The 25110-nt window shown below is 27.4% G+C and overlaps 1 protein-coding gene across 2 annotated transcripts; it reads right to left on the reverse strand.

Moving 5' to 3' along the window:
• Window positions 1–4426: 4426 nt before the first annotated feature.
• Window positions 4427–10359, reverse strand: KNAT1 (homeobox knotted-like protein). Of its 2 annotated transcripts, none has more exons than XM_068619810.2 (5): window positions 9341–10359; window positions 8953–9075; window positions 8564–8696; window positions 5788–6041; window positions 4427–4956 (listed from the first exon to the last, which is right to left on the reverse strand). In XM_068619810.2, the coding sequence occupies exons 1-5, from the start codon at window positions 9812–9814 to the stop codon at window positions 4753–4755; spliced, it is 1188 nt and encodes a 395-aa protein (XP_068475911.2). In that variant the 5' UTR covers window positions 9815–10359; the 3' UTR covers window positions 4427–4752. The 2 variants fall into 2 exon arrangements, with proteins under 2 accessions (XP_068475911.2, XP_068475910.2); XM_068619809.2 differs by having other exon boundaries at window positions 5788–6044; window positions 9341–10294.
• Between the last annotated feature and the right edge of the window lie 14751 nt (window positions 10360–25110).

The raw sequence follows: 25110 nt of genomic DNA on the forward strand, positions 1-25110 counted from the left end.
CTGTAAAAAACCAGAGAAATTTTAATTTGTAATTGGTACATTTTCCTATGAAATGGATTCATTATCATCTACTTCCTTTTTCTTTATATAATATTATAATAATATAATAATAATAATAATAATATTTTTTTAGAATGATTACTTTCTCAAAATAAAATAAAAATATTTAAAAACAAAGAAAATATTTAATTTTAAGGATGAACTATTTAAAAAGTCTGTGGTAGTGTGATAAAGATTTAAAAAAAAAAGTGAAAAATGAATTTTGTAAAAATAATCCCTTAATATAATATTTTTGTTAAAAAAGAGGAAACCTAGTTTTACTACCAAAAAAACATTTGTTGATATTTTTTTAATTTTAAAATTATTATATTTTTAGATTTTATGTTTTTACTTATTTTATATTTTTATCAAAAATATTGATACGATCATACAATTATTCAGATAATAATTATTTTAGAAAAAGTTAGAAAGCCGAGCAGCTATAACAAAAAGTTTAAAACGTGGGTGGATATATAAAAAAACACGTTTCAAACAGAAGAAGTGTTGAGCCAGTGAAATGAATCAAGCTTGGCTGCTTCTTTCTGCACCTCCATACCTTCTTCTCTCACCTCCATATATTTTCGTATTTCCAAAAATGCCCCTCTGTAATATTTCGGATTACATAATTCGGAAATCATTTTTCAAATTTGTAATTAGCTTCCGGATTATATAATCCGGAAGTCTTTTTTCAAATGCATGATTACTTTCTGGATTACATAATCTGAAAGTTATTCTATGAGGGTGGAAATATATTTTCATGTTGTGTATGGAGGTGCCAGAAGAAGATGTGGAGGTGCAGGAAGAAAGAGTCATCAAGCTTCGGTGGAAATATAATGAGGACGGTACAAATGGTACCCATGCATTAAAATGGTGTTTTCCGAATTTACAATTCCAAATCAAACAAAATCAGTGGGTTCCACTTTTTTTTTTGAAATTGGTACCAAATAGTGCATTGGTAAAGCAGTTCAAGTAAGAACTCTAACTAATCCATCCCTACAAAACACATTCAAAACAGATATAAACAAATATCATTGAGAGCACATGCCATTCATTGAAAGGTGAAATGAGAATAGTGTGAGGGAGGGGCAGAGACTGTTAGGGGAGTGAGATTGTGTGAGTGTTAGGTGAAGAAAACAGTGAAGTGAAGGTAGGTTGAAGGGTAAAAAGGAAAAATACAAGAAAAATAGGGGTGAGAAGAAGGGAATATGAGGGTGTGAAAAGTAACAGTAATAGTTTTTTTTAATTAAAAAAAAATAAGAAAATAAATCTTTTTTTTATACCATTTTTTTTATATTTTTTGGAAAATATGAAATTTTTTATTTTATGAAAAAGAACCCAAACTTTATGCATGACACAAATTTAAAAAGAACCAGTTTTTGAAATAGCAACAATAAAATGGTTAAGCCGGATAAGACTTGTAGTAGAAGTTTAGAAAGCAATTAATGTTTTCTTAATAATCAATTATTGAATTAATAATTTTTTTAGGATACAATGACAAGTAAGGGAAGTGAAGATGCTGAAGTGGTTATGGATCCTAAGATTAAAAACATTATTTCTTTTTGAGGCACACACGATGATATATTTGTTTTGTTTTATAATAAGTTTATATATTAAATTCTATATGTATTTTATATGCAAGTGTTTAGGTATTATTGTGGGACAAAATGTTTGGTTATTGTCAACAAGAAGTGTTGAAAAAAAAGAGTCTTATATTCAATAAATTTAGTTTGGATGACTTATGTTTTTGCGTGAGAAGGTATATTTGAATTGTGGATCTTTTAAGTCATTTATGTAGTAGTTAGGTACAGAGAAACCAAAGTTTTATTACCTAATAGAATGAGTTCAGTTTATTGTTAGTTGCTTAGCATTGCCAATGATGTAGGCCAACTGGATAAGTATAATTTGGGGGTTTAATTTATGAATTTTTTGTTGATAGTTTTTGTTGGACTTTGATATGTATGAGCAACGAAAGTAATTTGTCATCTATCCATGTGGATAGTTGTGTGTACTTGTTGCAGGTAATATGAAATATTTTGACCTCATTGGTAACTATTTATATCAAATTGTGATATTAATGGTGTAGATATGAACGATCAAACATTTATTCTCTTACAAACGCTAACTCGAGGGGTGGAAATAAATATCTTTGTATTATTCATTGGATGTTAAAGTTAGTGACAATGAAATTTCTTAGGATCTATAGAACAATGTGGTTTGTCCTTTTTATTCAAATTTGTATTAAATTGACATTTTTGTTAACGTTGTTAATTTAGTTTGATATTATTTATGTCAACAAAAGGTTGTTTTTGAGTTATGTGTGTCGAATGAAGAGCTTCATAATGAATTGGTTGAGAAAGTGTTTGAGAAAGTTGGATTTTGATTTATGAAGGACAAACCAAGAGGGTGAAGTTGGTAAAATGATGGTCAAAGTCATTGAATTGGTGCTCAAAGCTAAGGAGCAGAAGGTATTAATTACCACTATGGAGAATGAGGTGAAGTACATGATTTGTTAATTCAAAGGAGAAAATTTGTTCTGAAATATATGTCTTCCCCGATACTTGAACCTCTTTTCAGTCAATGATAAAGACCTCCAAATACCTGACAGTAGTGATATAGACGTACCTGAAGATGAAGATCGGGAAAATGAAAAAAAGCAACATGTTCTCACGAATGAAACGCAAACCCAGAAAACGTGTAAAGACGGTTGTGATGAAAACACCAAGAACTACATATTCAAAGGAAAAAAGGAAAAGGTGTTAGTCATAAGTTGTTTTGTTTTTAGGTAGCCACCTTAATTGAAAGATGGTCCAAATTCCTTGTATAGTACTTAAACATTAAATGTTGTACAAATTTATTGCTAAGTGAGTGTGAGCAATGGTTCTACATTATGGAAATTGTTGTAATTTATTTGACATGCTACATTTTATGATGTTTTTATAGCTAAACAGAAAAAGGCTACAACTACATAGTAACACATATAGATGTTTAACCATACACTTGAAAAAATATTTGGGCAACATTTTCCAGCATAACAACTAAGAAGACATATATAGCTAAAGCATGTGTATATCTTCATAGTTACACTATAGTGGTGGGCATCTCATTTTTGTACTTAGACAATAAAATGTCTCTCCATAAGCCAATGGTGTCTATTTGATCTCCACATCCATTTTGCTAACAAAGGTTCATTGAAATGTTTAATTTTCTTGATTCCCAAACCTTCATCAGGCTTAGACCTAGATAAACTCTCCTTTTTCCTAGTCTCGCTTCCCCAACCTCATAACAAATTTCTTTGCATACTCATTATCACAATTCAAACCGAAATAAAAGCTTTGAATAGGAAGAGATAATACAAAGGGATGGGTAGTAAATGTTGACATAATCAAACAAATTATGTTTGCAAAGGTTAAATTTTTTTCATTTCTATTTTATGAGTTTCTTTCTAATTTTATCAATGACCTCTTTCCAAAAAAATTTCTTTCTTAGATTTTCCCCCAAACCTAAGTACTTAAAAGATATTGTCATCCACATACAGTTATATATATATATATATATATATATATATATATATATATATATATATTAAAACTAAGACAACGGTTAAAAATCCTTAATAATTTGATTTTTTTTTATTAACAATAATGAATTAAATTAAAGAGAGTAATTAAGGGTGCTCCAACCTTATAAAAAAAAAGCCTACAAACAAAACCAGTACAAACAAAAAAAAAAGCCTACTGAAATAGCCTGAATGTTCCACTTTCTTTTTTTTATTGTTCTTATATACTATACCCAGTCCCCTTTGAGTATGTTTCACCAATAGGACTGCATTTGTTACATTGTGTGTGTTGTTAACTAGTATATCATAATATATATATATATATATATATATAAATATATATACCAAACTCCTAATTAAACTAAACTAAACCAATATGTAATTTTGTATTTTTAACTAGACCATTGATTTGCAATTATTTTTTAATAATAAGTGGAAGCAATTTTTAATAAGGTGTGCGATAACCTAAGAAGAACGAGAAGAAATCAAACATAACATAGCAGCTTTAAAAGTAAACCATCACAAGTTTCATAATGGATATGTTCTTGTGATGTGCACTTAAATTAAATTTCTAGTAGCTTATTACAAACTTTGGACATGCATATAAATTTTTCTACAAATACGTATAATTAACTTTAAAAAATTATAATAATTTATGTATAAATTAATTTTAATTTACATTAAAGCTTCTTTTTTTTCCTATAAATACTTATAAGAAAATTTATTGAAAGCAAATTTCTCTTTTTACACTAATCACACCACATAATCATACACACTTAATTAGGTTAACAATCAAAGAAAGGAATAAAATCCAAATGTAATTAAGACATCTTGTGAAATATCTCTGCCAATATTAATTATACTGAAAATATAATAAGCAAAGGTCTGATTGTTTAATAGAACTTACAATATCACTATGGCAAACTACTAAAGTACTCACACTGCACAATCACAAGCACAACCAATTGATGTTCATGGTATGCTTGACACTGAAACTAGTAGCTACAGTGCTGACTGCTACCCAGTTTGGTTACAGTCTCTTTGTTAATGAGAAGCTCATACCTTGCATTTAAATAATAATAATAATAATAATAATAATTTAAAATATAAAATAATAATAATAATATATATAGGATGTCATGTCATGTGATGTCATGTCATGGCCCTAGACGGTAGTGACCATCAGCCATGTAGTGACCATCCATGTAGAGAGTTGCACTTTGGGGATGCAGACCATCCATCACCATAAATTGCATGTCTTCAGAGGGTTTCCAGTGCCTCTTCCTTTGGTTTATGAACCAGTTATTTATTTGCTTTTGGTCCAAACCAGTTGATTCAGCCAATGCCACCTTCTCTGATTCCTGTAGTAATTAATTTCCACCAACAAAACAACATATATAATTTTAGAATATCAATAAACAATCACTTTTTTTTATCAGCAATAAAATAATATAAATAAATGAACTTCAGAATAATATGTCTAATTTTCTTAGAAAATTTTAATTCTCTTTTCAAAATTACATTACAACTCTATGTAGCCTTCTAACATACATTCATATGACTTATATTTGTACCATTTCTACTATAAAGTTTTCCTTTGTGCTAAAGTAGAAAAAATATTATAACAATAGTTTCAAAATAGAAATTATCTGCTCTGATACACTTCTTTCAGTAGATTATCTATTATTACTTGTTGAAATTCATTCAAAACTATAAAAAAATAATTATATGATGTAGAATAATCATTATTTCCGTCAATATATATCTATGTAATAAGTAATCAAATTTTGTTAACTTTCTTTTATACATTGAAGTCTCGGTTTCGTAGAATATATAGAGATTAATTAGGTAATCGTATTTGATTAACTATATTAAAATCTCGGTTATGTATTACATAAAGATTAATTGGGGCTATAAGTCTTGAATCCCCTAGCAATTTTGAGTACATTAATTAAGCATTTTTTAAATTTGGTAAAAATACACATTGTTTTAACTGCTTAAAAAATATTATGCCGACATTTCTTATACATTAATGTGTATTTTATAAGGAATGTTATTTGTAACTGTTAAAAGAGAATTTTAAATAATTTCTTAAAATCTTCAAAGTTAACAAGATTAATTTTATTATACTTTTTTTATGCTACAGACTTTGTTGGTAACAATTTAGAGTAAAAGAGTGAGGTATAACATACCGAAGGATATGGCCATTTGTAATGTAATTCCCACCAGTTAAGTAGCTTTTGCCTAGCATCTTTGGGGAGTTTCCCTTTCTTTTTCTTCTTAGAAAGTTCTTGCTTAAGGCTACTCAAGTAACCACTGTACTTTCTCAGCAAGTGGTTTTTAAGTTCACGATCTTCTGCTCTTGGATCAATCTCTGGAAGTTCTGTTTCTCCTCCACTGTTGTCTTGATCATCTTCTGATGAACCAACCCCTTCACATTTATCTTCTGCTAAACAATTTTAAACCATGCAAAATCTTAGTCATAAAGCTCCTCAGAAACTTGGAATCTACATTATGCTTTAACAGTGTATAATGATGCAAAACATCATTTCATATACATGATCAATGCACAGTTATCGATGATATTTATAAGGAAGCAATATGTAATTTTGTTCTATGTTTTTTAATTCAATATCTAAGTTAAGGCCTTTTCTATTATCCAAGAGAAGAAGCTTAGTTAATAGGTATTTCTCACTGCCACCATGGAACTATTGTAGTTCAAAACGTAGTGCTTCATCCCACATATATCATACTATTAAAAGACACTAAAATGTTAAAACAATTTTTAATACATTGGTTAAGCTCCTGCTGATAAAAAAAAAAACATTGGTTCAGCTCCTCATAAACATGTATTGCAGAGAAATACTAAGTAAAGATGTATGACGAAGAACATGATTTCATATATATGATCAACTCATCGTTATTGAATGATGATACAGAGAAGTGGTATTAGAAAGAGTAATGATAAATGTCAATCCAATTCATTGTTGAGATGGATTAGTATAGAATAATAAGAGAGAGAGATAGTAAGCAGAAAAAAAAAAAGGAGTAGAAATGAGAAAGAAAGAGAAATAAATATACTTTTTAATTTCTTTTTCATTAGAAAGTACTCACAGAGTTCCAAACTCGGTTATCACATGCTGAAATGAAACGTTGTATGGTTCAACAATGTTATACATAATTAGGATCTTTTTCCATTAATGCATAGAAAATAAGTGTTCCCTTTCCCTAAAGTTTCCTTGGAACTAGTAATTCAGTGCTTCATCACATCATAATCATTAGATACCATAATGATAAAACGCTTTGAACATATTTAACATGGAATTCAAGAAGTTAAAGTAGGGTCTAAAACAGAAAAGAATAGTTTTGAGAGACTTCTTCTGCGTGGGAAGAGAGAGGGAGGGAGGGAGCCAATTTTCTGTCTCATCAAATCTTAAAAACGGACATTTTTCTGTTGTATCTTGGTTGTCTTTAGATGTATAAATACTAAATAATCTTGCTGTAAATATAAATTAATCCATTTCATTTTCCTGTCTGATATATAAATCTATATTCATGGCAACACCAAAAATACTGGTTTTCTAACATTTTCTTATTAATCATTCAAATTATATCAAGTAAATATTGGACTGCAAATCCAATTCATTTTGCTGTAAATCTTTTTGGCTCATATGCAAACTTATGACTTTTTATTGTGCTGATAAATAAAATGACTGTTTTATTGTTACTCATTCTTGGTACTTCTGGTGTTTTCTCTTTGCTGATTAAAAAAATATATAAAGTAAACATTAAATAGAAATAAATATACTTAATATCTTGAAAAAGTAATAAATGTATCAGTACTTCTGTATTCAGTTTGAGGATATAAAAGAACATAGTGCATAGACAGACTTCAAACTATTTTTTAATGAATGATCATCTGCTAGAATTTCTCTTTGATTTAGTAGGTGACAGTTACCTGAGCTAAAATCAAGTTTGTGTATGAATTACCTCCAATCATAAGACCAGTTCATCGAATACAACACACAGGTGCATATGAGCAATACAGTCGTTATTTTACTTAGGCACACATAATGGTAAATTACACACCTTGCTTATTTAAAAAACTCATAAAGGTAAATTAAGTAGAAGCAACATCTGAGCACCACAATGATGAGAGTGTGTGTTGACAGTGTGAGAATGTCACCCTACAAAGCTCCACGAATTCACGAAATGCATACTCCAAAAGAGGGTTTAGAAGTCATAACAGCATAAAAAATGAATTAACTAGGAAACCCTAGAAGAATCAATTTGTCAGAACTCAGAAACTTGGGAAATAGGAGCGAGTAGACGCGAACGTGTGAATATGGGTTTCAAATGAAAAAAGAAAAATCAAATTAACACTAATAAACAAAAATAAAAGTTCATCTGGAGTCGTGAAGAATGGACAATACTGTAACAGAATATATAAAATATATAAAAATAAAATAAAACTTGTCAAATCTCTGAAAAGAAACCAAACAAAAAGATGTTGCTTATTTCTCTTTCATTATAATATTAACATTTTATTAATATTATATATAACATATAATATAGGGTACTGATTAGGTTAGGGTTCTGTGCTTGATGAAATATCATCTCCACTGTCTGGGATCCTTCTCGTAGATGTGCAGGTAGGTAAATATTTTTGGTCAAACTTTCCTGGCTCACTACAGAAAACACTCGAGTTTACGACTTCCAAGAACTGCAGAACAAGGTCCAAAATTTTGTGCCCCAGCACATATAACTCATAGTTCAATGTTTGTGTAATCCATAATTAGATAATTAATTAATTTATATATTATGAATAATTAAAATTTATGGTTATTATTGTTATGGGTGTGAGGAGAAAGGGGTGGAGAAGAATGAATCAGTGAAATGAAAGAGAGAGAATTAGGGGGAATAGGATCTTCCCCCTTCTTGTGTTCTATAAAGAGAATGAAAAAGTACCAGAGAAGATCCTGACGGGTCCATTGCATAGCATATTTAGTTGAGTTTCTATCCTTCGCATGAAATCCATGGCTTCTTGAATAGGCCTTGTTAATTCTTCTCTATACTTCACAAGCATGTCATAGTATGCTTCCTGCAGTTATAGTTAAATTATCACCAACAACCATTCCAATGAAGTACCAAAGTCTGATAAGGGTAAACCCCAAAAATAGTATAGGAATAAAATAAATGAAAACCACACATTCAAGGCATTAAAAAATAGCATACACTGTTCACAATCATATCCCACCATAATTATGGTCGCATCAGTCAAAATTAATCTGATTTGTTTATAATATCAAGAATCGTGATTAGAAAAAATGAAACTGTGGTTAAAAACCTTTACACACCATGAATTGATCAAGTTCAGGGTCTTTTGAAGAATCCCTTGAACCACCTGAGGATCTTTGCCGTGCCTCGAACTCTTGCTTTGCCGCAACCATACGCGCCACCACTTCGGGTGAAGCTCCTATCTGTGCAAATCGGGAGAAAGAGAGAGATAGAGGGTGAAAGATAAGAGTTATATATGATTATTCATGTATAAAAAAGATTTTTTTTTATCATTTCAGGAATGTCTGAATCATATAAAAAAGACTCAAAAACAATTAGCATCAAGAGATGATTGCTACTAAGCATACCTATCTGGTTTTTTTTTTTATATGGGGGCGTACTCATTATACTGTAATTAATGTGGTGAGAAATGAGAAATGAATAATAATTGATTAATTAATAGGTGACCTTTTGGCAATCCATATAAGCTTCCAAAAGATTGGAGTACTGAGGGTGAGCAATGATTTTAGCTTTTATGGCTTCAACTTCGGTAGTGGAGCTGGTTGGACTTCCTCCTTGTTGGTGGGGATGGTGATGCATAGTGGTGGTGGTGGTGGTGTTGTTGTGGAGGTTTCCTCTCATTAAAGGGTAGTGGAAAATAGGAGCGTGAAGCTGAGAAGAGCTGGCTTCGGTTTTCACAGAAGGGTGTGGTGCCACTTGATCAGACTGAAAGCAATGATCTGCTCCACCCGATTGAAGATGGAAGGTGTTGATTGGAAACTGATGATGCTGGTGGTGATGGCTATGATGCTGATGCTGATGCTGATGCTGGTGATGGTTATGGTTTCCACCACTAGGTGAAGAGTACAGAAAATTAGGCCTTGGACTTGGACTTGGACCTGTGTTTTCACTCAAGTGATTGTTATTAGTGTATTCCTCCATTAATCTCTGAAATTGGGAAACGAAAACCCCTCCCACTCAGCTAATTAACCAAGCTGAACAAGAGCTTCAACAACAAGTGGTGCTCAATTTGGGTGCGAGGAACAAGAAAACCCTAAGGGCTGCACAACCCTAAAATAGCAAAAGGATTGGTAATGAATGGTTGTAAGGGCTGAGGGCCACACACAGCCATCATCAGCACTTGTGTGATGTTTTTTTTGTGTTGGGGTCCAAGGAGGTAGCAAAAAGTTTAAGGTGGTGAAGTGAAGAAACTGTGACAAAGATGGTTGCACTTCCAAAATTTGGGGTATGGACAGCGAGGAGAGGATAGAAACCAGCGAAACTCTCACATGATGTTTTGTACGGAGGGTGAGTGAGGAGAAGAGAAGAAAGAAAGGGAAAAAAAAGGGAGAAAGAAACAAAGAGTGGTAGAAACCGGTAATGGCTCCGTGTTGGGGGTTGTTGACAAGACTTTCTTTGGTTGTGAGAGGAAAAAAAGAAAGAAATATTTAAAAAATGGAAAAGGGTGTGTAGCTTAGTAGATAAGCCTAGGGTGCATAGTTCAGTTTTTGTTTGTTTTTTGGAGGGTTTTGGTTAAATGATTAGTGTGTGTTAGTTTACTTTGCTTTAGTAGTCCTCTCTGTACTCTGTCCCTTGATTTGTTTTCCTTTTTGTGTTACTCACAACTACCATTTTATTGCAGAATTCAAACCAAACAGCTGTGTTAGTGTATGCATTTGCTATGATTATCATTATAGAAAATTACACTTGCACTTGAGTGTTATGGAGCAGTTACATTCTGTGCTTTATTATAAACTTCAAGGATTGTTACTACAAAAAAAATATCAAAGATTTTGTTTTCTGTCGGTCAATCCTAAATAAAGTAACAGGTAAAAAAAGAACAAAGTACACATCTGGTTTAAATTAGGAGTGAAGGAGAGATTTTTTGTTCTCTTATAAATTTCTCGTGCTCCATGTGTCAAACTAATTTTTGTTCATCACATTATAACTGTTGTTATTTTAAATATTAAAAACTAAAAACAATTTTTCTACTCATATTAAAAGAAAATACATATTACTATTAGGTTAATTAATCCATCAAGATTGGGTCGAGTTATATTTACATTTACATCTTAACATTAAATTTGGATATAACTACCATTAAGTTGGTGATTTGGGTGCAAGTAGGTTAGATCATTTTAAGTTTCAAATCGAATATGATTGAGAGAAAAATATTTAATTTAATTAATATAATAATTAATTTTTTTATAAAATTAGTTTTTATTTAATAATTTAGTTATGATTATATATATAAAAAAGTTATAAAACTTATATTAAGATATGTTTTAAAAAATATATATAAAAATATCACTATAAATACAATATTATGTCGTTTAATTATTAATTATAATTATTGTTTATTAAATAAGAAATTTCTTCTAAAAAATATTATTATTATGAAAAGAGTCTAAAAGACTAATCCACCATTTTCGGAACCTAAAGTTCCATCCTCTTTCTTTTCATAGTATTGAATGTTGCGTTTGGACAGCAAGTTAGGGGCTGTTTTGATACCGTATTTAATGTTGTCTCGTGTCTCTGGAGTTCCCTTTTGCCACTTTACAATGCAATTTTTAGGAGTTTTCATATCTTTCTCATAACTGTACAAATACAACAAAAAAACCTCAAATTTCCCATTCTATCTATCAAGTTCCTTTTCACTTCTTCTCTTGTGTTTTTCTTTCTTATCTTTTTCTGTAACGACATTTCCCCAGTTGGGAGTGGGTGGATTTTGGTGGATCTTATGAATCTCAGTTTCTAATACAATTTTGTACATTTGAATTCCACGTTCATGGTTTCGTGTTTTTAAGAATTAATAACCCATGTGCTGATATTTTTTATTTATATGTATTTAAATAATCATTGAATACTCATTATCCCTGTGGATTATTTTTCTTTACTTCATTAAATGCATTTATGGAATCAATATTTTTAGTTGAGAATAAATAGTCATTTATCCATAAAATTAGGATTATTTTTAATAGTGAAGTGATAGATCCTATTGAAATTTTTGCTATGGCACAAGTAAAGGGGTGGGCATGGGTAACTTATAAATTTCCAAAATCAAACTTCTCTTATTCTGATTGGTGTTTTGATGTATATGAATGTTTGAAATCATTGCATTGACGGTTAACAATCTCCCTTCTCTTTTATGGTGAGTTCTATTTTGGATGAGAGCACATGTTGCTGAGTGTGATTCAACCTCAGATGCTGGTGGGGAAGAGCAAGGAATCAACATACCTTTGTGGAGATGTCATGTCTTATATCATTGACATGGGTTATGTTGTTGCTTTATTTTTTGTATTGTTGTTTATGTACAAACTTTGGCTAAGAACTAGGCTTTTTGTACATGGGTTGGAGTACCCCAAGTATTCTCATTTATATTATTCTTTATTGCTGATTAAAAAAAAAAACCCATAAAATTAGGATCCTAATAAATAGCTTGAACCAATTGACAAAATAAAGAGCTAAAATTAATTTAAACTATAATATTATAGTTTTGGAATTTGGATTTAACTTTACCACAATTTTTTTAAATATCATTTTGAATTAAAAAAGGAAAATATATTTATCAATATGGACTATTAAGCTACGCAAAACTTTTAATAATACCGAAATATACATAAATAAAATAAAACTTAACTTTATATCTTAACCAAATATAAAATTTGTGTATGGATTAGAGTATTTCTAATATTTCTACTTATTTAATTATTTATTATCGAGAAACAAAGTCGATTATACCAAAGAGATTTTGCATCTGAAAATTGGAGACTTTATACCAATTTTTTTTACTTTCAAGTTAGTATTTAGGATTTATAAATTATATATATGACTTGGTTGTGAATAATTCTTCCTTTTAAAGATGTAAATAATTTCTTGCTGTATAGTCACTTATTATTGTTAAAATAATTGTTTTAGTTGATCACTTCTCACTAACAACTATTATATATAACTTGTACCAAGGACAAAATTAATTATAAAAATATGACTAGTCATTGATATTAATTAAGTACCTAAACAAATAGACAAAAGGGAAGAAAAATTATAGAAAAACTATAAATATGTATGTTGTATGTTAATATTGAGACAGTTTTAGCTTAGATTGGTTATATATTATTAAAAAAAAATGGACAAGTCTGACTATGAAAAAAATGGAGAAAATTTGGCCGAATTTTCATTAAAAACTAAGATTTAGTGAGTTAAATATTGAAGTTTGTTTAGACTTAATAATTTTAATATTGTGAGATTAACTATATATTGTCAATGTCTCATTAGCTGGTAAGTTGTTAAATTTGGTTTGTAAAAAAAAAAGTAAAGGAGAGTCTGTGGAAATGTTTATTTTTTACTCGATTAATACTATACATATTAAGTCTCATTATTTTATGAAATTTCAACTTAGGTGCATTTTGTTTTTTTCTGTTAGTGAATACTTTATTATGATGAATTTAATTTGACCATTTTCATTTTTGTGTACTTGGAGAGCAATGTAAAATATTGCTAAGATTATGTGGATTGAGACTTTTTGAATGTTTATTAATAGAGTACAAAAGATTTTTTTTTAATGTGATAGGATGACTCCTTTCATATAAATATAAGTTATTTTTTACCCGAGTATTTGAAAAATAAATAAAAGTTGAATAATTCATGTTGTAAATTTTCTATTCATAACTTGATTTTTATATAAAAAGTACACTCAAAATTTAATCATGATAAATTGTATGATTACTAGATTCTCTAAAGTTGTAATGTACATAGAACACACTTGATCCCCTCAACCGTTGGGATATATTAACTTCTATTTTCATCCCTTGAATGAGTTAAGGAAATACTTAGAAGTGGGTCTAATAATGTACTATTTTTTTTTCAATGTTATGTAAAAAAATTATTTATTGTATTCAATTTTCTACTTTTCAAGTGAGTTATTTTTAAAACAGACAATTTATTTAAAAAAAGTTAGATTTTCAACACCAATTATTACCTTAACTAAATTTGACAGTTACCGAATCAACATCTATTAACACCAAAACAAATATCGAAAAGAATTACAAACATTAGTCTAAAAAATAATCAATGTTGAAAGTGATTTTCAACATCGTTACAATAACCCATGTTGAAAAGTTCACATAACTAATATTAAATGAGTTTTTTATAGCATTAAAATAATTTACAATGGAACTTAAAAGTAGGCAAAGTTATGTCTCATGCTTAATCAATACATGGATGAAAGGACATTGGACTGGATGTTATTATAGAAAATATTGTTAGATTAAACACTTATCACTAGATAAAAACTATAACTAATTGTTAAGCACAACTCGTTATACTTAAGAGGGTAGCAACCTAAGCATTACGATTCAATTATGACTTGGACTACATGGCTTACCCTACAACAATGTCTTTCTCAACAATTATTCCACTAAGAATCATATTATTTGATTGTGTCACGACCTACTTAGCCTTCGTCACAAGAAAATTGATTTAACCTGTAAAAATCTCTCCATCAATAATTTTCCCATTAAAAATTGAACATGTGACCTTGACTCTAATTTCAATTGTTAGATTAAACATTTACCACTAGAAAAACAATTATTACTTATAGTCTGAACAAAACTCTTTCTAATTTGGAACGTATCAACGGAAACATTTTGAATTGTGACTCAATTCACATACCTCTAACATAAGATAATTGATGCACCTATAACACATGTTAGAGTTATATGATTTATTATCTAATATACTAACAGAAATAGCACATTCATATGATGTCAATTTTTGTTTCTGATATTAAATATAACTACTACTTAGGAAAACTATAAAGTTACAGCTACTAATGAAAATGAATGATTAAATTATTTAATTAATTTATTACTTCATAATTAATGATAAATTTTATTTAATTTATTTATTAAAAAAATTAAGTCAAATAAGTCATGGTTTTCACTTGTCATAGACAAACTCAATGAAAGGTTTATATATATATATATATATATATATATATATATATATATATATATATATATATATATATAAACGAGGACATCTCAAAATCATTTAAGGAGAACAGTAACAAAGAAAAATGATTTCCTCCGACCTAGTATAAAAAGAAATGTTAATGTTTACTTTTTAAGTCACAAAAGATACATCCTCATATAAATATATTATGATATAGTTTTTGTAACACTACAAAAATACATCTAACTATTACAATACAAGTTTTATATATTTATGTACAAGTTTAGAGTTTTTCAAAACATTTCTGATACATGAGTACGACTTATAAAAATACAAATATTTACAATTCATAGTTCAAAGCTAAACTTTAAAGCCTTCTAGACTCTCATGCACCTCTATGATCATCTGCTCATGTACATAGTACAATTATCAAAGTTCATACACAAACAAACACATGTAAGGGTAAGCTATCGAAATAAAGTTCTGACACACGAAAATACAAGTAAACTAACTAATTTGATTAGTAATTCATAATTAATTTAGTTTTCTTTTAACTGAAACACAATCACCAAATATCAATCACAATAATTCAATTTCATTTCAATCTATAGTACTTTGATTTCATTTCAATCATAGTGACTTGACATAGATTCATTTGCCTCACAATACCTTGATTTTCTTTCAACCCTCGGTACCTTTAATTTTAGGCCAATCATAATGACTGCATATGAATCTATTGTCTTCCGAAAGACTCATTAATCAAATTGTGGCACATAAAATCCATTTGTTTCACAGTACCTTGATGTCCTCTCAATCCTTAGTACCCTTTTGATTTCATTTCAATTAGTGATAACATATGAATTTATTCTCTTTTAGAAGACTCATTAAGCATGCCCCCACCAGAGACTAACATCTAATCCACTCCAATCGAACCAGGATAAGTTGTCACGATGTGTATGAACTCCCTCTTTAGCTTCTCATCAATTGATACTTTAATCTATATGGCTTAGATCATCAATGAAGCTAGAGGATCCCAAATGAATAAATGCTTACTTTTAACCACATAATTAAATAAAAATATAATAAACCAGACACAAAAATAAAAATTTATGCTTTTCTTAATTTAAAAAAAAATTACCTCATTTAAACGAAAATGAATCTCACTTAAATAAAAACAGACCCGAAAGTTAATTATAATATGACATAAAAACTATTTTAATGCACTTCAAAAACAACATAAAAGTTAAGCTTTGAAAAGAAAATATGTTAAATTAAGTGTAATGAACAAAATAAATTGGTTTGGAATGTAAAATTGGTTTGGAATGACTTTGATGAAGTTGGATTCAAACCCAAGTTGGTTAGGTCAAACATTATAACAAACATCTTGCCCTCATAGTTACCAACCTAGGTTAAAATGATGAGTGAAAAGGATAATGGAGTCTGTGCGTGGTAACCGTGTGGTCATAGTACTACACCTCATGGTCTTAGTATTGCTTTTTTAAGTTTTGCTGCTTCTTCTGTAACCTTTTCACAGAGACAGTGTGTGTGTGTCTCAGAGTTTGAAGACCCCACTGCACAACATTACTATATATATACTATCATTCTCAAACATGCATCCCCCGAGAGTCCCGCGCTCCTAACAGTGGGGGCCACACACACACACATTCATCTTCTTCTTCCATTTCTCTTCATTTGTCATTCAACTTCACTGTTCTTCGCATCTTCCCCATGCATCATCACCCTTTTCATTCAACATCTGCAACTTCAACACCACTTCATGCACTATTCATTCGGGTTTTAATATCAATTTTAGTTACATGTATGCATAGTTATAAGCATTTTTAACACACTTTTTCTACATGGATGATTGAATGTATACCTCGGGTATGAAGTTTGTAGGGTTAGGATTCATTAGGTAATTTCATGGTGTTCATAATTTGGAGTCAATAGGTTTGATAATAACTCTTTTAATCAAAATGTTTAATAGATTAGTGTTACTGTGGTTTAATAGGATTTTTTAATAGGTTTTGGTGTATGTTTTTGAGGTTTGTTTGCACACATTATATTTTTAACACATTATATAGGTAGACAATTAAAAAAACTTAAAATAATTGGTTTTAAAATTTATTATTTTTACATATTTTCTTTCTTCTGCACATGAATATTCTAATAGAAAAAAATCATATTTGAATGTATTTATTTTTAAATATTTATGTTATATATCACTATGCATATCGACACATTAAACAATTTATTACATGAAAAATATATTATTTAAAAAATAAAAAAACTTCTTTAATTGAAAATTAGTTACAAGTTCAAATGTATTTAATAAAATAAGGTACTTCTAGTGTAAAAATTGCAGAATAATTTTATTTTATCAGTAAATTGATTGTGAAAAGAAAAAACAATAATCTCTAATATGACAATTATTTTTCAAGAAAACTCAAATTATTAAATAAAAATCAATCTTAAAAACAAAAAATAATTAATTATATTAATTAAATTAAAAAATTATTTTAAAATTAAAAAATTATTAATATTTAAATTAATTTTTATTATTAATATTTAATTAAATATTAAGATTTTAATTACTATTTATTTTACTAAATCTTAATAAAAAATTAATATTAATTTAAAAATTATTTATTAGTAATATAAACTAATTTTAATATTATTATTTTTTTAAAATTTAAAATAATATATAATTTCATTAATATTATAATTAATTATTTTTATATTATTTTTAATAATTTTATTGTACTGTAATGAAGTTATTATTTGTTTATTAAAGTAGTAACTATTTTTCAAATTTTAAAATAGTAAATTCTAAAGCATGACTTTACAAATTTAGTAGTTACCGATAATTCATTGAAAAATGCTATATGATTCAGAAAAGACTTTACAAATTTTGCTACGAATTATGTGACAGCTACATTTGTACTACAGATGGGTCAAATCCATCACATCACATATAATCGAAAGTTATAATCCATTTTTAATAATTTTGTATAAAATTCTACAGTTAATAATTCATCACTTCTTATTTTTATTATTTTAAAATCATCATATTTAGATGTGTCAGTAAGGAAAAATAATGGAAAATTGAATAAATATAAGTAGAAAAGTTCTGGTTTGTAAATAGTAATATTGGTCAAACATGTACTATCAGCAGGTTTTACAAGAAAAAAAATCTAATAAAAAAAATGGCATGTTATTATGAGTAACTCAATCCGATAATATACTTAAAGAGCTATTATTTATACTTTATTTTATTTTTTTACTTTATATATGTTATTTTTCAAATTGTTATATGATTGATTTTCAAGAAATAAAAGAAATAATTATTTTATTGATTAAATTAGTTATTATTTTATAACTTAAAAAATATTAATATTTAAAGTAATTTTATTATTAATAAAATTTTATAAACTAATTTATAAATTTATATTTAATATTAAATATTATTATTAATTATTTTAATTCAATTAAACAACTAATTTAAAATTAACATAATTAATAATTAAACTTTAACAACCTTAGATATCAATTTAAAAATTAATTTATAAATATTTATTAATAATAAAAATTATTTTAAATATTAATAATTTCTTAATTTTTTATAAAATAATATATAATTTAATTAAATAATAATTAATAATTTTTAAAATTATTTTCATTTAATGATTTTAATATAATTTCTTTTTATTAAACAAGCTACTCCTCTTTTAAGAAGCATATAAATATAGATAATACTTGATTTTGTAAATAAAATATATAAAAACATGTATATAAATATGTACTCCATCTTATTCTATTTAAATTACTAAATTATCTTAATTCTTTATTAAATAACTTACTATGTTTTATATACTTAAGTTCACGAAATTTCAGAAATGGTTACTGTAATATGTTCTAATTTATTTTAATAGTTTTTCAGTCAACTTATCCTTTTAAAATGTGAACAGTAAGTCAGTAATGACTTTCTTCTTTCCTAAAGAACATTGAAAAGATGTGGATGTGATAATATACTTAAGAAAAGGCACTGTCAGTTATCGACAGGAAGCAATACACATATATTAAAAAAAACACTATATTCTCGTTTTTTACATTATATACGTCCCTATTAAATTTTAAATTTCTTTTTTCTCTTTAAGATTTCGTTTTCATATCTTATTTATTACTAGATAAGAAATAAAAATCGTTTTTCTCAATAAAAATATTTTTACTTGATTAGATTTTAAAACAGATACAGTTTATAAATTCTAAAGATTATTTATTTAATGTTTTTCCTTAAAATTTGTTCATCAATTTTTCAGTGTCTAGTAGGAAAACATATTTCTCTCAACTTGATGATGTTCATATTAAAATTTGATAATATTTGAATAACTTGTTCTAGCTTCTTTGATTTTGAAGTGGTTCCTTTAGTTTTTAATAGTACTCTAAATTAAAATATCACGATATGGAGGGGACATGATTCTCAACATGGTCAATAACTATTTTGGATGATAACTTTTTTGTTAAAGGAAAATCATCATAAGATAAGTGCTAATATGTTCTATTGATACTGTATATTTCTAAACTTTTTTTTCTTAACAACAGAGTATTTAAATTTCATATGCTTAACACTTTGAAATACTTTATATTCTAAACAAATAAAAGAACCGCATAATTATCACAATAAATTCTCAACGGCTTGACAATATTATTAACTACTCCAAGTCCTGAGATAAAATTATGCAATCAATTAGCCTAAACGTTGACCTCAAAACATGCCACAAATTCAGTCTCCATGATGGATGCAAGAAAGACTATTGTTTTACACTTTTCCATTAAATCACTCATTTGGCTAAAAGATACACATTACCAAATGTAGACTTTCTTGTATCCATACATCCATCGAAATCTGAATCTATATATCCAATAACCTCAAGATGATAAGATCTCCCATAAGCAAGATATCATAAACATAAAAAAGCATATATATAAACTTGTTTTCATTGACCTTAAGATATATATTTTTTATCAATAACATTTTCCTTAAATCCAAAGGACATAATAGTATCATTAAACTTAAGATACCATTGCATCGAAGTTTGTTTAAGTCCATATATTAATTTCTTAAGTTTACACACCATGTGTTCCTTTCCTTCTTCAATGAATCCCACTAGTTGATCCATACAATCCTCTTTTAAATTCCGGTTTAAAAAAGACAATTTTAATGTTCATTTATATAAATTTACAAAGAATTGACTTCTTGAGATTTCTCATATTAAAAGAATTCTCATATTAAAAGATAAACATAATTATGTGAAAATTCATTAATAAAAAGAATGAAATACCTTTTTTATTGAAAAAGTTTAAATCAAAATGTCCGCATATATTCATGTGTACATTTATAAAAATTAAAATTTAAAATAACTAAAAAAAGTTATTGAAAGAAAAATAAGTTATAAAAATAAAAATCTAAAAAGTTAGATAACTAATATTGTTGAACTTTTATTGGAATTTGTCTTAAGTTTAATAATATTAAAAACATACAATATTTTCATCTATATTTTTTTAACAAATTTTTCGTATTTTTGTCTATTTTCATCTCATTTTTCAGATTTTCCTTTTATTCAAAGCTTTAATTTTATTCTATTGTTTTTTTATTCAAAGTTTTAATTTGGTTATTATTAACACTTTTTTTATCAGCAATAAAAAATTGCTACACTTTAATACTTTCGATTTTGAAGTTGAGATTAACGTATCAATCTTCATAATTTGTTCAAATGTTAGTTTACCGGTCAAAGTTGAACAAGCCATGTCATTTAGTATTGGTGACCGTCTGATTGGATGAATTAGTTATATCAAATAAAAAAAAATACACAATAAATCAAGTAATATCTTATAAATATGGTAACCATGAGAAATCAGGTAATATCTTTTTATTAAAGATGTGTATGATCCATAAATAAAATAACTCACTATTAACACTATAAATAAGTATTGTTACACTAGAGAAAAGTGTCTACTATCAAATACATCATATACTCTTATCGACGACAAAATATTTATTTGATCGTCGAATAACCTTTTACAGATTAACTCTCGACCGAAAACAAAGGAGAAACAACCGAAAAATCAGAGACAGTTAGGACCGAGGAAAATAGTCTTAGAGTAGAAATGGTACAATTAAAATGACACCTGAATATTATATTTTATTATTAAAGTGAAAAAGCTATATAAATAGAAAATTAGTTATTCAAGTTTCATTTTAAAGGAACCACCATCTCTCTAGAAGTTTCATTTTCCTTTCCTCTCCCTTCTCTCTAAGATTCTGACCTCTTCGCTCATCTGTTTCACGATCGGAGTCCACATTAGATTCCTGGCAGCGAGATCTACAAGACTGCCCGGTCAAAATATTTCATAGAGTAAGTTCATTTTTGTTCCCTTTTTCTTTCCTCTCCCTTCTCTCTAAGATTATAATCTTCTCACTCATCAGTTTGACGATTAGAGTCTGCCATTGGACTCCTGGCAGTGAACTCTACGAGATTGCCCGATTAGAATCTTAGATAGAGTAAGTTTATTTTTGGCTCATTTTCTGAGTTAGTTTTGATCTGGTTAGGGTGCCTTTTAGTTTAAGTTTGCATGTGAGGTTTTTATCTTCAAAATTAGTCTCTGTTAGATCAGGGTCCTAGAGATATAGTTTGATTTGTGATCAGGACTTTGTGGTGCAGGTTAGGTTATCCTTAAGCTTTTGGTGGGTTAGAGCTCTTAGTGAGCATATGCTCAAGTCCAGGTAAGGGAAGCTAGTTTTTATATTTTATATATAACTCTAGGTTAGAAGATCTGGATGTGGGAGTGACGTGGTCACCAGTTCAAATTTCTGTTTGCAAGATTGTTTCTTTTGAGGAGTAAAGTAATATATTGATTGAAATGGTTAATTCTAAATATTTTATATTGATTTTAAGGTGAATAAGTTGTTGAAATTGTTTGTGTTTGAATGATAATATAAATGAGTTGAACTGTTTGTGAATATTTTGTTGAATTACTTAAATGAGATGTTTGATGAGAAGTGGTTGTTTGATTTTAGTTGATGATTCATTTAGAAAACATATATTTGGAACTTAATTATGTGTTTAGGTGAATTTTAAGATATAATTGAATTGTTTAGAAAAGTTTAAAATATTTATATGATTAGTGAATGAATTGTTGTGTGATTTGGAAATCCTAAACTTTGGTATGATTTGATTGCGTAATTTGGATATTGTGAGAGTCAAAATATGAATTTTAATCAAGACATAGTATTTTCAGGAAAGAAAATACCGTGTTAAGATTGTTTAGGATGTGCATTGACTAGGGATTCGTCTAGAGATATCCTGACTCTCCTGAGATAATGGAATCACATAGATGAAGTTATTCAGGTGGTGAGAGTCGAAGGAGGTTCATATGAATGGGTAAGTTGTTTGAAAGATAATTAACTTGACCTCTTATATGAATTAACCCTGTCATACTAGGAAAGAGATGATATTGAGATTGTTTATGCCCATAGCTGTGTGGATTTCACAGTGAGATGGTATGACAGGTGCAAATCTCTGAGTCTAAGTCAACGCACGAGTCTTCCAGAAGTAGAGTCAAGTGTCTATAGGTTGTGAGTCAGTAGATGACTGACATGAGAAAGATGAATATTGAAATTTTTGATAGACACTTGATGGTTTTGTAAAATGTTTGAGAAATTGTATGAGAATTTATGAATTTTGTGTATTAATTTGAAATTTAAATTATATAAAAAAATTTGTTATACCTAGCTTACCCTATTATTTGTTTGTGTTTGTTTCTTTATCTGTGAGGATCGTGTTGTACATGGGAGCATATGAGGTTACAGGAAATGTTAAATAGATAGTGTTTATTTTATTTTTATTTTATTATATATATGAGTAAAAATTTAGGGATGTTACAGTTCTAATAATAACATATACAATCTAGGTCATATAACATTATACGAATTACATCTAGACCCTCTCATCTATACCAATTTCAGTTAGTTTTAACAATAAATATTATATACTTAAAAGATATCAATGTTACTTGAATTTTTAAATATGTCATCTCCTAGAAAAACATATATTTGCTTACTATTTGTTTATCTTTTTATTAAAACTTTAAATGTAAGTACAACTTTTTCGGTCTTATCTTACCACCATCATTGAGAAGAAGACATTTTAAGTTATAAAACATTTTACAAAGCAGTCAAATGTAGGTTTTGTCCTTTTTTATTTTTGGAGTAAAGCAAACATAAGAGAAAGTGAAAATGAGAAAACAATCCTACTAGTTCCTTTACTTAGGATGAAATAATAGAAAAAAAAAACACGAAGGTACTAGGTGAATTTACTTTCTTGTATTTAATCAATCCGTTCATTTAAAAAAAAACTGTGTTTATTTTTATAAATCTTTTTATCTATTTATTAAATAAGTAATTATTTCAAAAATTATTTATTTTGCAAATAATTATTTTAAGTTTAAGCTAAAAAAATATTTGTAACTTTTTTCTTTAATATTTTTTGTTAAAATTTGCAAAATAAAAAAAATATTAATGAATTTTATAAAGTTCCATAATATTTACAGAAAAAAAAAATTCTAATAACAATAAGAATAAAACTGACCATATGTAAAAACATAAATAATTATATATATATATATATATATATATATATATATTAATATAATCAATTATATATTTATACAAATTTATTATATTTATAATATTGGTTTTATAAATATGAAATTTTTATATATTTTTCTTATTTATAAAAATATTTTAAATTTTATTTTTTAATTAAAAAACTTTTATTTACACCTATTTTTGTTGCTCTTCTCCTCCCTCAATTTTCTTTTGTTCTTTCCAAACATTACATATATTTTCTTTATCTTCTTGTCACAGGGCAGGTTCATTCCATCTAAAACCAAATGAGCAGTAAGCAAATAATTAATTAATTAATTCCTACAAAAGTTTGGTATTTGTGATATTGGCTTTTGGCCTATCACATCGCCATCTGCATCAGTGTGTCTGAGCTGTTCTTGTCATGTCACAGTGTAGTGTTTGGACGTTTAGTTTTTCCCTCTATAAGCTTTTGAAAAAAGGAGGCTACATGAACCCTTTTAAGTCAAATAATTATTAAACTTAAGTTTAGTTCATATCATTGATGCCTTTTAATACTTTCTTATCTTTATTTTTAAACTAAATATATTTAAAAAAAAGTTATAAACACTTTAAAAAACAATAAAATATTTTTCATAGATTAAAAGATGTATATAAAAATGATTTTTTAATGCTTTTTTTAAAATAATTTTTTTCAATTATAAATAAACTAATTTCACACTTTTAAAAAATCTTAGTTTTGTTTTCCAATTTTAAAAATATTCATTATTCTTATTAGAATATGAAACATTAATAGGGTTAGACTTTCTCAAATTGTGAATTTGTAGAATATTTAGTAGATGTTTCACCGAATGAAACATTTATGGTGTGTTTAGATTGAGGATGAGATTTGAGAAGGTGGATTTAGAGTGATTTGAGAGGAAAGTGAAGTTGTTTTGATTGGAATGTCTTAAAGTAGATTTGAGAGAAAAGTTATTAAAATTTGTGAATGATGTGATGATTGTGAATTTTTTTTATTTTTTAAAATGTAAGTTTACAAATTTGATAAATATAATAAATTATAAAAGAATTTAGAAATATAGATTAGAATTAAAATAAATTCAAATTAAAAAATTAATATTAAATATTAATAAAAATACATATTAATAATTAAATTAATCTTTTATTTATTATTTATTTTATTACAATATGAAAATTAATATTAATAATTAATAACTAAATTATAAAGTTTATATATATATATTAAAATATAATTTATATATATAATCAGTATACAATTTATTAATTTTTATAAATAAATAATGTGAAGTCAACTTTCTTTGCAAATCTCTCCATGAATGCAAAGAAAATTTTAACAAAAAAAACTCCATCTTGAATTAGAGTATATTAGTAAATGATGTAGTTAGTTTGAAATAATATATGTAATTTTCTGCATTCATAAAGAATGATGTTAAAAAATCAACTTGAACCAATTTAGACTTATGCATTATTATAATTTTGCTTAGTTATCCAGACTCGTTGGACAAGCTAAATGCTCGTTTAGAAAAATTCAATTTATTAAAATTACGAGAGTTTTAGTTGTTGAACGAGACTTTAAATAAAAACTCTCAGTGGTTTGGTCACTTGGTGAGCCAAACTCTTG

Source organism: Phaseolus vulgaris, chromosome 1 (genome assembly GCF_051622355.1).
Source record: "Phaseolus vulgaris cultivar YP4 chromosome 1, ASM5162235v1, whole genome shotgun sequence".
NCBI lineage: Eukaryota > Viridiplantae > Streptophyta > Magnoliopsida > Fabales > Fabaceae > Phaseolus > Phaseolus vulgaris.

Coding starts and splice junctions, on each gene's coding strand:
- KNAT1 (XM_068619809.2), bottom strand. CDS start 9,814: ATGGAGGAATACACTAATAACAATCACTTGAGTGAAAACACAGGTCCA. Junction 6,045..8,563: donor ACCCGTCAGGATCTTCTCTG/GTACTTTTTCAT, acceptor AAAATTGTTTAG/CAGAAGATAAATGTGAAGGG. Junction 4,957..5,787: donor ACAAATGGCCATATCCTTCG/GTATGTTATACC, acceptor TAATTACTACAG/GAATCAGAGAAGGTGGCATT.